Source organism: Tauraco erythrolophus, chromosome Z, assembly GCF_009769465.1.
Source record: "Tauraco erythrolophus isolate bTauEry1 chromosome Z, bTauEry1.pri, whole genome shotgun sequence".
Taxonomy (NCBI): domain Eukaryota; kingdom Metazoa; phylum Chordata; class Aves; order Musophagiformes; family Musophagidae; genus Tauraco; species Tauraco erythrolophus.
Genome location: NC_141496.1, coordinates 82,454,995 through 82,468,980, shown reverse-complemented (window position 1 = coordinate 82,468,980; position 13,986 = coordinate 82,454,995). Strand labels below are relative to the sequence as shown.

At 39.3% G+C, this 13,986-nt stretch overlaps 1 protein-coding gene across 2 annotated transcripts in view; it reads right to left on the bottom strand.

The window, feature by feature from the left end:
• Positions 1 to 219: 219 nt before the first annotated feature.
• The window catches only part of SMC5 (structural maintenance of chromosomes 5), a 56,589-nt gene continuing 42,822 nt past the window's right edge, over positions 220 to 13,986 (bottom strand). The window contains exons 18-24 of one of the 2 annotated variants that reach the window (XM_086628866.1): positions 10,361 to 10,486; positions 9,579 to 9,674; positions 9,083 to 9,187; positions 8,756 to 8,875; positions 3,518 to 3,697; positions 3,329 to 3,424; positions 220 to 513 (exon numbers count right to left, since the gene is read on the bottom strand). In XM_086628866.1, the coding sequence (XP_086484992.1) occupies positions 373 to 513; positions 3,329 to 3,424; positions 3,518 to 3,697; positions 8,756 to 8,875; positions 9,083 to 9,187; positions 9,579 to 9,674; positions 10,361 to 10,486 (864 nt within the window). In that variant the 3' untranslated portion in view covers positions 220 to 372. The remainder of the gene's footprint in view (positions 514 to 3,328; positions 3,425 to 3,517; positions 3,698 to 8,755; positions 8,876 to 9,082; positions 9,188 to 9,578; positions 9,675 to 10,360; positions 10,487 to 13,986) is intronic. The other variant, XM_086628865.1, reaches the window with a different exon arrangement.

The window sequence follows — 13,986 nt, the reverse complement described above, 5'->3', positions numbered from 1 at the left end:
ACATTATTTACCAAAAGCAAATTCCAATATTTTGAAACAAAACAAAACTAGACATAGAATTAGTCCAGTATAATCTAGAAAAATTAACTATGCTTCTGATGCTACATTACTGATAAAATAGCAAAACATAAGAAACTTCCTTTTTATTTAAAACTACCATTGAGAAAAAGTAGAGTCTCTGGAGAAAAGATTTGAAAAAAAATCATGCACTTGAAATCTGTTACACTTTTACACAAGTTTAAGAATCAAAGTTTTTTATCATCAATTCTTTGCAGTCAATTCTTCGCATCAATTTCTGATGTCTTGAAAGCCAGATGTTCCAAAAGGTTCTACAAAACCACTATATATTTTACATATATATATATATATATATCACTGTTCATCCATCCTTCCAAGTCGTCGCCGCCGCCTACAGAAAGACTTTAAGCTCCATTTGTTTGCCTCCAACATCAAAGGGCCATTGTAGACAAATAACACCGTCATCTTGTCATTGTAAGTGAGATTCTGCAGGAGCTGAAAAATACAAAACCCAAAGTCAAAATAGCTCAAAGAGATGTTCCCCATTATCTAAAAAAGGTGAATAGGTCTACATAAAGCCTTACATCTCAAAAGGTCAATATGGGAGGATTATAGCCTTTGTGACAGATGAGGTATATTTGTTCCTAGAAACCCCCCAAAGAGACTCCACTCATTCTTCAAGCAATTTCCATGCTTCTGTTCTTACTACAAGAAAATCTTCGTCTCTAATCTGCACCCTTCTTGCGGCAAACGAGGTCATTACTTTTTTGCTGTATCCACAACAGGCAGAGAGTATTGGCTGTTTTTCCTTTTTTGCCAGGGCAGGGCAGGAGGTACAGTTACTTGGGCACAATTATTATGTTTCTCTTCGGCCTCATGCTCCTCTGAGCTAAGCCATCTCCATTAGTGGAAATTCGAAACCTTCAAAACTTCTTAAAAGTTGCACTGCTGTCTTCTGGGGTGACTCCAGCCACTGTACGACTTCTGAAGTGTAACAGCCAAGGCTGGACACTTCCCGTAGTACAAATCTTGTCAGGCACCAGCCCAGCAGACTCACGCAAGCTATAGGGTTATTGGCAGTGCTCAGGATGACTTTTAACAATGTACTTGCAACTGATGCTCAACTTGTCACCCACAGTAACTTCTCTTTCCCCAGTCATTTAGCTATTTGTGCCTTAGGCCGGATGCTGTTGTTGATTTTTCTCACTTGGTATTTAATACCAAGTCCTATGCTTGTCTGTGCTGAAATGCATCAGACAAGCATTTTCAAATAAAGTTAACTAATCTAAGATTATTTTGAATGCTAATCTTACTCTACAGCAAAGAAGCATTCACTCCCAACAGAGCGATTATTTGCATGTTTAATAAATGTAATCTGTTTCAGCCCAGACTGATATTAAAAATACTGATTTTCAAACCCAAGACTCACTCCTAAGGAATATATTCAGTTTACCTGCTCATTCTGATAGTGAAAACTATACAGAATACAATTTTCCTAATCAACTCTACTGCATATTAATCTATACCCCTTCCCCTCTGTAGCTTGCTTAGAAATATAGCTGAGGATTCAACATACTGAGTAAACCCACTGTATCCACAGCTTAGTTTGACAATTTGTCATACTTTCTGGTACGTGATTACATACTCACTTTCTACCAACTGATGACATATAGCGTAGGCTCAGGAACTGCAGGTAAGTCACTGGAACTGCAGAGTCTGGATTTCTCCTTAGCCTGCTCTGTACAGCCTTTTAATTACGCTCTAATGCAGCCCACTCAAACTATCTCATCAGCTCAAACCTTTACATGAAGTGCTATCTCAATAATGTTCTTTGTGGTAGGCCATTACAACTTCACCATGTTAACTGTGGTGATCACCTACTTGCAGCTCATGGAGAGACAGAAAAGTAGAAAGAAGTAACTTCAACCACCTCTTCATAACACCATCCCTTGCTGCTGAATAGTAGTGCAACACATTCCTTGATCTTCCTTTTACCATGTGTTAAATGGACTTTTTTTTTTAAGCCTCTAAAATTTCTTCCTTCTGCTTTCTCATTTTTATTCTAATCTTTCTGGTTAGCTTTGCACACTCAATTTTCCCCATTCTCTATTCTTTGTAATTTGACAGTGAGCACAACTTTTAAAACAGACTCTGAACCCTAGACAGTCGTTTTCTACAGTTCCTTGTATGTGGGAAGCATTACAGTTAGTAGAGATGTCTATTCTTTCCGCATCCAAACCACTCTCTTATTTCTCAAAGTAGGTGAGAGCACAGAAAAGCAGACTGGATAAGGAGAGAAACTTCAAGAAGACAAAAGGAGATAGATAACACACAGAACAAGAAAGAAGCAATGTGGACAGGAAAGGACCAAACTGTGTGGAGGTTAGTATACTGCAAGATCAGAAAGAACAAGCATCACCTTCCTCCTACTTTCAGTCAGGTAGATGCTGTAGGTGGCTTTTCTCAGGTCCTTCAACTGCTATTTAAAGAAAAGAATAGCACATACCAGCCAGATTTTCTAAAATACAGAGAAGTAGGGGATGCAGAAGAACTGGTATCTTAATAAAAGCATACAGCCCATTACTGAATGCTTGCCTCCTTGGTGTACAAGTAACTTTTACTGGTTCAATCTGTCTTGGATCAAGTTGAACATAACATTAGCCTCTGTTAAAGGTGCAGGTGAACAGTGACCACACCTACTAGTCTTTTCAAGCCACAGCATCACGTCACCACATCGCCAAGTCAATTACTATTTTTTTTGTATTTTAACAGAAAAGCACAATTAAGCACTGGTCATTCTTGACTGAAAAGTCCCCTCCAAGCCATTCTCCATGGAGCGTAGCACTGACCTTTTCTGAGATTGTAAATCTCAGATTATTACTTGAAATAGTTTTCCTCCATTAATGTGGGACTCCTAATTCTTCTGATGTCAGCAGCGCTAGCCTGTTCTAATATCATTATCTGACTTGTTTGGAAGTTGGTCTCTGCTACAATCCCAATTCTGTGTGAGCTAGAGGCATTACATTTGACAGTCGTGTTACATGGTGCCCCCATCCACTGGTGGTTAACTTGTGATATTTCCACAGAGGCCACAATTCCAGAATATGCTTATGATGAGATAAGCTTTGGTATAAGTTGTCCGATTTCCTGCCAGGACTGCCCTTAAAATGGACAAATTATCTCACAGTTACCCTTTAATATTAAGTTCTTAGGTAAAGCAGAGAAGGGTTACACAGCATTTATAGGGATATTATCATACAAAACAACCCTCCGACCCATTAAACTTTCAATTTCATTTTCCACCACACACCTTTGGTGTAACGAAGAAGTACTGCGACGTGTTTTCTTTACAAGCCGTTTTCACAACCATTTCAAAAACTCTTCTCTCATTCTCTGAATCCATTCCCTGGGTGGGGGGAAAAAAAAAAAGTCTGTTCTCTCCACTATATCATAAGAATCTGTATAGTAAGAGGTTATAAACTGCATTATTGATCCTCACCTGATTTATTTCATCTACAACCCTGAAAGGACATCTGTTGAGTTCCTGTAGAGCCATCAGGTACAACATAGTGGAAACACTTTTCTCACCTCCGCTCTGATGATATGGAGTCAATTCATGAAGTTCTGTGCTACTGTGGAATTTGACTCTAATACGAATCCCATACTTGTCGTACTCCTCCTATAAAAGCCAGTACCTGTTAGACTCAGTTTCTCTGTACTACAGCTTACTTGATAATGACATGCCAATTAAAGGAAATCTATGCCAAATGTCCTATAGGGGTCTATGAACTACTTCGGTTCAACTTAATATCAATATGTGAATTGTTTCATATATGTCCTTAAGAACATCAACAAGAAAAAAAAATCTTGGCTAGAAAAAGGAGAAAGCAATGGCCCTCTCAATCCCATCCATCGGAAAAAATGCATTAGGGTACATGACGCTATCAACTTCAACAGTGAGGTGACTGGGTGTAGGTTAAGATTCCATCTGAACCTCTTCAAGTTCAAGGAGTCTAATTGAATCTTTCACTTCTCCTCCACTAGCAGATTGAGATACAAAGCCCCTACAAAATCCACCACAACAGCAATTTCTCTCTCATACCGAGTCAGGAAAATCACACATAAGGGTTCCGACCCTGGCCTTTTAACTGAAAAGGGATGCTTGTCAGCAGTCTGAGTCAATGATGCATAGGTGTGGGGATAAGTAATGTGGTTCAAAAAAAGGCACATGTAAGGAAATACATTCATGATTCAAGGGAAAAAAATAAATCTCTGAAGTACTTGCTAATATTTCTGAAGTTCAGACAAGTTCAGTGCAGGAATGGGAATGCAATCCCCAGTGCAGACAGCCCACACTGATTGCTTACCGTTTGGTCTACAGAAGACAAAAATCTTTATACACACCTATCAAGTTAATGAGAGCTACAGGGAAGATCCAAAAGTTTCAGGAATATGAGTTTCAAGAGGTTTACTCATAGTCACTGCAGAAGTGTAAATCCTGCACCTGGAGAGGTCATCAACTAACGTTACTCTGATAACGTAAGTGTAATGCTTAGTGTAGAAGAAAGGAGTGGAGGTAATTTCTGATGGTTACTCACAGACTACTTCTAGATTTAGAAAGAACAGTTGTGGCAAAGAGACAATGAGGAGACCATCCCATGGATCTGGCACATGCTAGTTTGGTTCAGATTACCACATACCACAGTCATCAAAAGGCGTATGAACCTGGGTGACCTGGCAGAGCAGAGTCCCACTGTAAGTCTGGCTTTTATGAACCACAACAACGTCCAAAAGACACCATGAAGTAAATATGCCATACTATCTCAAAGTCTTAAAACTGCCTAAGGAACTTCAAGTCTGTAGGAACAATCTTCAGCTTCTTTGCTACCTTCAGGTCTTGCTTTGGGATGAGTAATGTACACACCAGATAGCATCTAACATTAGAGAGGATGTACCACATCCTCTCAGATTAGCCGATCTGCTAAATCAGAAGAACAAGCCATATTTTGGTGTTCCTGTTGTTTTACTACACCTGCAGGCAGACACACATCCTCAGGACTGGAAAGCATAAGGTCTTGTATTTGCTTTCAGGTACTACAAACCTCTGGTGCTTCTGGTATACCAGTATTACAGAAATATGGAACTGCGAATCCTTGAGGCAAATGGATGCACGCTTTAGGAGAGAATGAAGATGGCCTGACATAGTTATAAACTCATGTTTGCTAAGCGCCAATTTTTTGCAATTTTGAAGACAGGTCACCTTTCTCACCCTCGATGTTTTCCCCGTAGGCAACAGGCTGCCACTTCCAAAAACAAACTGAAGACCTGCCTTGAGAAGGATGGCCATATGATCATGACAGACACACTGGAACAAAACAATGCTTAATGCAACTTAAACTATTTACAAGCTGATTCGCGTTACCATTTCATTCTCCCTCACTATGGAAAAAATTCTTTGGCATTTAATGCAGCTTATCGGAAGAATAATTAGCATATTGGATTTGCAGATTGTAGTTTGATAGCCATGCCTGATAATCAGGAGCCTAAGAAGGAAAATCATGGGGTGTGCTTTCAAAACAAATTAATATTGCTGCAATGACCTTTCTGGAGTTGGCATTTTGCTAAGGGGAACTAGTAAGACATTCTCCTAATAAGTGACAATAACAGCAGCATAGCTTAGATGAACTTTCTCTATTTTAGTAGAATCTGGTACTTGATTGTCAGGATCAATCTCAACAGACTCACAGTCTGGCTTGCTTATGACTAGGAACACTTAGCATAGTGGAGTAAAAAAGTATCCTTAAGTTCACAATTTAGTTCCTGTTTCCTCCTTAACAGATAATTGCAGAGCTTTTCCTATACTCTTTGGAAAGGGACAGGGATTTGGAACATCAAGAACACAACAACTTCATGTAAGAAGAAATGAAAAAACAGGACCTAAGGCCTCTAGGTCCAGTGCACCTTCAGAGGCATTGGCACAGACTGAAACTAGGCTCGGAGAAGTTTACAAGGTACAGGCTGGCAAAAACTTCAGTAAAAAAGATCTGCCTTTCAGCACAGCCACAATGGTATCAGAAAGTCAGGCCTTTGTTGCCAGACTACTGAGAATGCCAGTTCATGTAACTGACAGATATCCCAGGACCTGTCAAGAATGATGCTCAAAACTCCCTGTTGGGAATCAAGGAAGGTGAGGGTGATCACTGCTAGTAATCTGAATTTTGGTTACCAAGTGCTACCAAGGAAAGTCAGAACGTTCACTGCAGTTTCTGCTAGGGTGTCAAGGAAGAACCTAGTAGAGTGTTTCACACAGAAGGTACTAACACCAAGGACATCATCATATCTCAAGGTTTCTGCAGGGCAGACTAACAAGAGGCTTGAACTTCAGTGTCATGGGAATATTTCTAACAAAGATAATTCTGCCTTGAGCATCTCCCTTTGATACTTCTTTTGAGTTAGTGAATAACGAATTGGCTGGATAGTTGCACTCAGAGTTAGTGAATAACGAATTGGCTGGATAGTTGCACTCAGAGTTGTGCTCAACAGCTCGATGTCCAAGTGGAGACCAGTGACGAGTGGTGCTCCTCAGGGGTCAGTATTGGGGCCGGTGCTGTTTAACATCTCTGTCGTTGAGATGGACAGTGGGATCGAGTGCACCCTCAGCAAGTTTGCTGACGAAACCAAGCTGTGTGGTGCAGTTGACATGCCGGAGAGAAGGGATGACATCCAGAGGAACCTTGACAGGCTGGAGAGGTGGGCCTGTGAGAACCTCATGAAGTTCAACAAGTGGCAAGGTCCTGCACATGGGTCGGGGCAATCCCAAGCACAAGTACAGGCTGGGTGGGGAATGGATTGAGAACAGCCCTGAGGAAAAGGACTTGGGGTTGTTGGTTGATGAGAAGCTCAACATGAGCCAGCAATGTGCGTTTGCAGCCCGGAAAGCCAACCGTGTCCTGGGCTGCATCCAAAGAAGTGTGGCCAGCAGGTTGAGGGAAGCAATTTTGCCCCTCTCCTCTGATCTCATGAGACCTCACCCGTAATACTGCTTTTAGCTCTGGAGCCCCTCAACACCAGGATAAGAACAAAACGGAGCTGTTGGAGCAAGTCCAGAGGAGGGCCACGAAGGTGATTCGAGGGCTGGAGCACCTCTCCTATGAAGACAGGCTGAGAGTTTGGGTTGCTCAGCCTGGACAAGAGTAGCACCAGGGAGACCTTCTAGCAGCCTTCTAGTACTTAAATGAGGCCTACAAGAAGGCTGGAAAGCGACTTTTTACAAGGGCGTGTAGTGACAGGACAAGGGGCAATGGCTTTAAACTGAAAGAGGGGAGATTTAGATTAGACCTAAGGAAGAAATTCTTCTCTCTGAGGGTGGTGAGGCAGTGGAACAGGTTGCCCAGAGAAGTCGCAGATGCCACATCCCTGGAAGTGTTCAAGGCCAGGTTGGACAAGGCTTTGAGGAAGCTAATCTAGGTGTCCCTGCCCATGGCAGGGGATTTGAAACTAGATGATCTTTAAGGTCTTTTCCAACCCAAACAATTACATGATTCTATGATATCTACAGGTCAGGGCAAAAGAGTCTCCTGCAGAAAAGAACAGTAAGGAATCCAAGCTTGAGAACAGATTATCCACTTCTCTGTATAGGTGTTGATCCCTCGAGGAAAAAGTTTTAGTCATTGGCACAGTACCACTAGCTAACTTCTTGAACTATTTGTGATATGTTTACAAGAGAAAAGCAAGGCCTTCCAAAGAAGGTATTCAGATAGTCCAGGCTCCTTTTGCTTTTAAACTGCTTTACTGCTTTTCTGTGTACTCTCTCCCATCTTACTTTCAGATAAAAGACGGTATTCATGTAAAATAGATCTGACTCTGTAGGTAACTGTCAAACAAACTGAAAAGTCCATGTTTTAATTTCCTACTGTTTCACAATACTAGTTTGTATATAAACATTTCTATGCAGTTCACCTAAACTGCCTTGTCAGTCACTGTTCTGCCCCCAGTAATAACTACCATTTCAAATATTTTAAGAAAAGCTGCTTCAGTAATTTACAACAGCAAAAAATGTGTAAATGCTAACTTTCACTGTTATGGAGCCTATGCATTACATATGAGTCTTAAAATCATTACAGAGATCAATTTAAAACAAAATACCTAATTTCTCTATAGTCCACTGCACTGAGTATTTCTCCCCAAGGTACTACTGGTGCTTTAAACTCATGCAGAGGTAAACCCTGTGTATAAATGTTACTGAGGGCGTCAGGTGGGGCCAGATGATTGCTACTTCCAAACCAGACAAAATGTCAGCAGACTTGAGTAGAAACTACATGTAGAACCAAATCAATACAACACTTAATAATTGTAGACTTAGCCACTAAATGATAATAGAATACCAAATTAGCTAAAAATGTAGGATTAAATCACTAACTTCATAAATATGAGCTACAGCTAAAGTAAATACAAAGCTTCTAATCAAGCCCTGTAAGTTGCACGGAGCTTCCAAAAAGTCAGTGAGCTGAAGTCCTATGCATCTGGACAAAGACTCGCTCTCCTTTAATCAGACTGGCAAGTCAACTCTAGCACAAAAAAAAGTGTGTTCATCAGTAAAAGTTTGGGTTGTTTTTAAAAGAACATCTTTCCTACAATCCAAATTACAACTTGGCATTTTTTTCTCCAGCAATATACAAGCAAAAGATGATGCGTGAAAATATGCATATTATTCTTCTGTGTGAAAAATAAATCATACCTCATTTTCCACATGAAGATCAACTTCACCAACACACTGCATAGAACTAAAGAAGCTACTGAACTTCTCATTAATTTGCTCAACCAGCTTTTTCAAGGGGTTTAGCCACCTTTCTTTGACCTAGAAGTAGACATATCCATGTAAAACCATTTTTAGTAGCTGAATTCTCCTTTAGAGATGGCATTTAAATTAAAAAAGATCACAGTTACAGAAGCTAACAACTCAGTTTACATTCAAGACAACTTGGAAAGTTACCCTTTAATTCTGTACATACATTCTATTCTAATAAAGACATACTGATGCAGAAGTGATAATTCCAGCTATTACCTGTGAAATCTTTTGCTTATAGTTATCCAATTCATTTTTCTTTTCCTCTAGATATTCCGTCAACTGCTGTATTTCTTGTGTCTGCTTACGGTATTCTTCGACAACCTGTCAGAATAAAAAAAACAAGCAGTCAACACAATGTTTGCCAATTCTAACCATTACTGTAAAAATATCACACTGCACTGATTCCGTTTAAACACAACTATATAGACTATTGCACTGAACATGATACATTTCTAGCTTTAAAGCAAAGAAACTGTAAAGCATTGCTTATTTCAGGTTACTGCAACTTTTTTTTTTTTAAAAAAGGCACAGAACACACTGTTCTTTTGGAAGAACCTACTTAAGATTCTAATAGATGCAGAATCTGGCATTTACAGCACATTGTTCCTGCTGTCTAGCTTATTATACCCAGAGATCTAGCACAGAGTGGGAAGCAAGTACAATACGGGTGGAGGAGGAGGAAGGGAGGGCGGAGGGAAAGCAGTGAACATACCGAAGCACTCAGGCCTGTAAAACAGGAGGCTCTATTTCTCTCTTCATTCAGAAAAGCATCTATTTCCTCCAACGTGGCTGGAAGAGTCTGAAAAGCCTGCAAGAGAAGGGATATATGTGTTACACAGCAATGCTAATGAAGGACTCAAGTTCGCTAAAAAGAAATCGAATTAACCAGAAAATATTCTATTACTTTTAATTGGGATGTCATATATTAAAAATTCAACACAGCAAGAGTCTCTCACAATCTATCCTGGACAGAGAAAGAAGGTTACAAGTGCTATCACATAACAAAGACACACAATTCATTGCTCCTTAGTTGCCTACCTTGTGCAGGTACCAATGCTCACAGATTCAGTATAAGCCAGGGGCTATGCTACTTAAGCCATGCAAATACTTCCAGAGGCTGGGAAGACCTCCAGGTAAGCAGGTGGGCCTAGATTGCAGTTCTTTTGTGTTGCTCCATTAGAGCAAGAAGATAGAAAAACATGGCTCTAATTATTTCTATGAACCCAAGACTATGGATTTTAATTGAAATTTCAGATCAAATTTTCTCTCCCTTACGTACAAAACAAAGTGATAGGCAGAGGATACCCCAGCACTATTTAAAGGTGCTTTGAAATGATAAGTGACAATGTATGAGTCAACACTAAGAGAAGTACACAAAATCCTTTACTGGTAGCCTTCTGATATAAAATATATAACATTCTTTGCTGGAGAAGTCAGAATAGTGTACATCATTCAAAATTTAAGAGGTATGCAGACATTTGGTATTGTACATACAGTTTGAAATTCTTTTGGAAGATGTTGATCCGGACTCAGTTTGCAGACCTGTCGAGCTTTTTTCAGCAATTCTTTGCAGTTCTCTGTAAGAACTCGCTTCCTATCATCCAGTTCATGAAATTGTTGCTGTTAGAAAAGATATTAAAGATATTAAAACACACTTTTATTTTAACTTTATTATAAATTTCCAGAGGTGACACTCGCACACTGGCAACAAAAACCACCCAAATCAGAGAACGCAGGTGAAATGACACTGCTTAAAGATCGAAAAAAATCTTTGTTTCAATACACAGAACTCATTTTGCTTCTCTGCTTGAAGCCACCAGAGGCCAAGGTAAACCGATCAAAAGCATGTTCTTGTAACATAGCTAAATTTATTTCTTCTTAACTGACAAGTGCGCATGTAGAGTCAATATATGTCTCAAAATAGACTATTTTACAGGAAATTCCCTATAAGCCAAAGCACAGCTACCGTGAGCCTTATTTTTTATTAGCTCCCATTTAACTGTATTTATCGGTGGACACGACGTGCACTGAATGGTATTTTACCTGAAATTTTACAGAGTAAACATCACAATTACAAAAACAGAAGTACTTCCTTTGCTGTTTCATATTCTACCTCTCTGATACAGCCAGCAAAATACAAAACAGAAGCACACAATTTTTAAACTAGTGCTGAAAAAGATGCGAAAACCAGAGACAGCTTCTAGTTTTGAACAGTGGTCTCAAAGCTAAACTCTTTGGAACCTACTACAGGTAAGTAGCCAGCCTAGCCCTATGACTTTTATAATGCAATGTTACCACAACAGGAGTTAAAATACAATACACAAAATATGATACTTTCATGAAACACTAAGCTAAAGATTTCTCAAAAAAGCAGCATTTAGGCAAAAATCTTGGAAAGCCTTTAAGTATCTCTTCCCCTCTGCCCCCAGAAATCTCACTCATGTTTATACTTGCAGTCCCTACCACAGGTCTGCTGCTTCCAAATGCTGAGCTGGCAGTGCTTGGGAGTAACTGCCTGCTGCCATCTCCCAGCTCCAGTGAGCACCCAAACGTAGATAGCTAGGAGATGCCAACCACTTAGAAGTGAAAGGGAGTACCTACCAAGATACTGGAGATTTTAATCTAAGTTATTTTACTACACATTTACTCAGTGATTACACATGCAATTTTTAACAGACAGTTACACCACAGGAATACAGTTTCCACTTTTTTCAGAGGCACAAAATTCTAACTCAAAATCCATACGCACAGAGTTTTGCTTCAGAACTTCCTTCTGACAGTTTGGAAAGTTTAGTTATGTTCCTACACTTATAAGAGCTTTATCTTCCCAATTTTTATTGTTGTGTACTTCAGTTAAATATGGGAGCCCTCCAGTGGCAAAAAAATGCCAAAGTGTTCATTTGGGGATTATACAGTTAGATAAATGTTTATTCCACATTTTAAAAATACAGGACAGACACTGATAGCAACTCACATTACTTTCTGGCAAATTGATTAATCTTTATTTACTAAATACAACAGAAGCAGTAGTAACAGATAGGATCATGAGTGATCATCAATGGAGTTCTCACACTCAAGAATTAGGGCTGCTCTTCTCTACAGCATGTATCAACTCAAATTTCCTGTTTTTCCTCCCCTCCACCAAGCACTAAGAAACAGATTTTGCATTAGAGGTAAGCATTTCACAGTCTTCACAGGCACACTGTGAACATTTTTTTCTACACTGTGTTGATGTTTTCAGAAAGATTTTTTTTTTTTAAAAAGGCCTTTTTTAGATTCCCACACCACCTGATCCACTTCATAAAGTCTACTGTAGAGGAGGAAGATGTCACATAGGAGCAAGAAGGATCTATACAGATAAAACAGCAATAAGTGAAGGATGCTCCTCCTTTTGGTTACAGCCAAGATTTTATGTCATTCTGAATAAGCACAAATAAAACCATACACCACAACGCTTACGTGCCATTACATATCTGCATATGCCCTGTAACACATTAAATAAACAATTTTTAGGAACATCTTTAAAAATTCTAAATTAAAACTGGACGGTATTTTGGATCCCAGAAATTTAAAAGCCAACTGTCTTCATCTGAAATACGTTTGACCTTATGATAATGAAGGCAAAGGACCCAGTGAAAGGCAAAACAGCCATACTTTCTTATACAAGAAACATCAACTTTGTTGATCCATCACAGTGTTGGATCATTTCCAGAGCCAAAGTCAATTCTGAATCATCTGAACCGTGGAATCTCAGCTCTCAATTGTACATAAAGCTCCCACTTGAAACCCTGCAGAGCTGCATGACACAAGATTTTGAGCAGACTTCTAGGCACTGAAAATCTGAAATAGATTCAACTCTGAATATATGCCTGACCCAGGCCTAAGGCAAATAAAATTATTTAGGGTGTGGAAAGGAAAATAAATGTTTGGGCAGAGGAAAACCTCAGCATTCAACAGGACAACTGGGCAGTAATAGACATTTGATGTGGTTACGAAGCACGTACTAGAATAAACGCACTGACAGTTCAACAAGGTAAGTCTCAATTTTCATTTAGCTTTGCCAGTTGATTGTCACGGCCTCACACCTAATAAAAGTTAGATAAATATAGGTAAGTAAAAATACACAAGTTTTGATTCCTTCTCCCTCCTATTTATTCAGAAGTGCACGGTAATGTTAAGATTCCTGTTGATTTTCTGAAGGTGCCTCAATAAAACTATCTAAATAAAAAAATAACTTTTAAGGAGAAAGAACTACGATTTTGAGCAGAGATGCCACCATGAAAAATCATAGCCCAGACAGAGCTTTACACTTGTTTCAGCCAAGAGCATAAGAATCAACTTGGAAAGAGCTTTATGCAGGTACTTCAGGAAAGTTATGTGCTATTGTTGGGCTGTGATTACAGCCTCCCAAAAGGCATCTACCAAACAGCAGAAACCACTTACATTCTGTATGCACAGACAATTTGTATTCTGTTGCATTCACCAGTACTGAAACCGGTTTTGTGCAAAACAAGAAGCTGGTTAAAGAAAATATAGTGACCAGTAGCCAATGTTTTTTCATAAATTTGTGTTTGAACGCTTGCTTGGTGACAGCATTAAATTATTACAAGCTTGGAAATTAATACATAGAAAAAACAGAATCTGCATTTCTTAAAACTTTGGCTTAAGGAGCAAATGCTGCGATATACATACTTAGTATCAATACCAATTATTTAAACGAATTTACACCAAATGAACCTGAAAATTAACACGCTATCAAAGCACGACAATTAGCAAGACTCTTTCAAACAACCATCACAAACATGCAGGCAACTGTGCCAATTATCTAATGAGCAGATGGGGCTAACAATCCTCTGTAATGTTCAGTATGGGTCACAAACACAGATTTGCTTCTCAGGTTCATTAAATAAATTATAAACAAGGAGTTGTTAAAATAACACTAAGGCTCCCACTTGAACTGCAATGACAAAATACAAACCCCAGAAATCTGTTGTCGCTAACTTGACTTACTCAAAAACATGTACTTTTTGGCCTTTCCACCTAAGCAGTGAAAAAAATCCACCATAAAGCAACAAACATGCTGCTCTCTCCACAGTATCCCAGTGCCAAGACCTCACAAA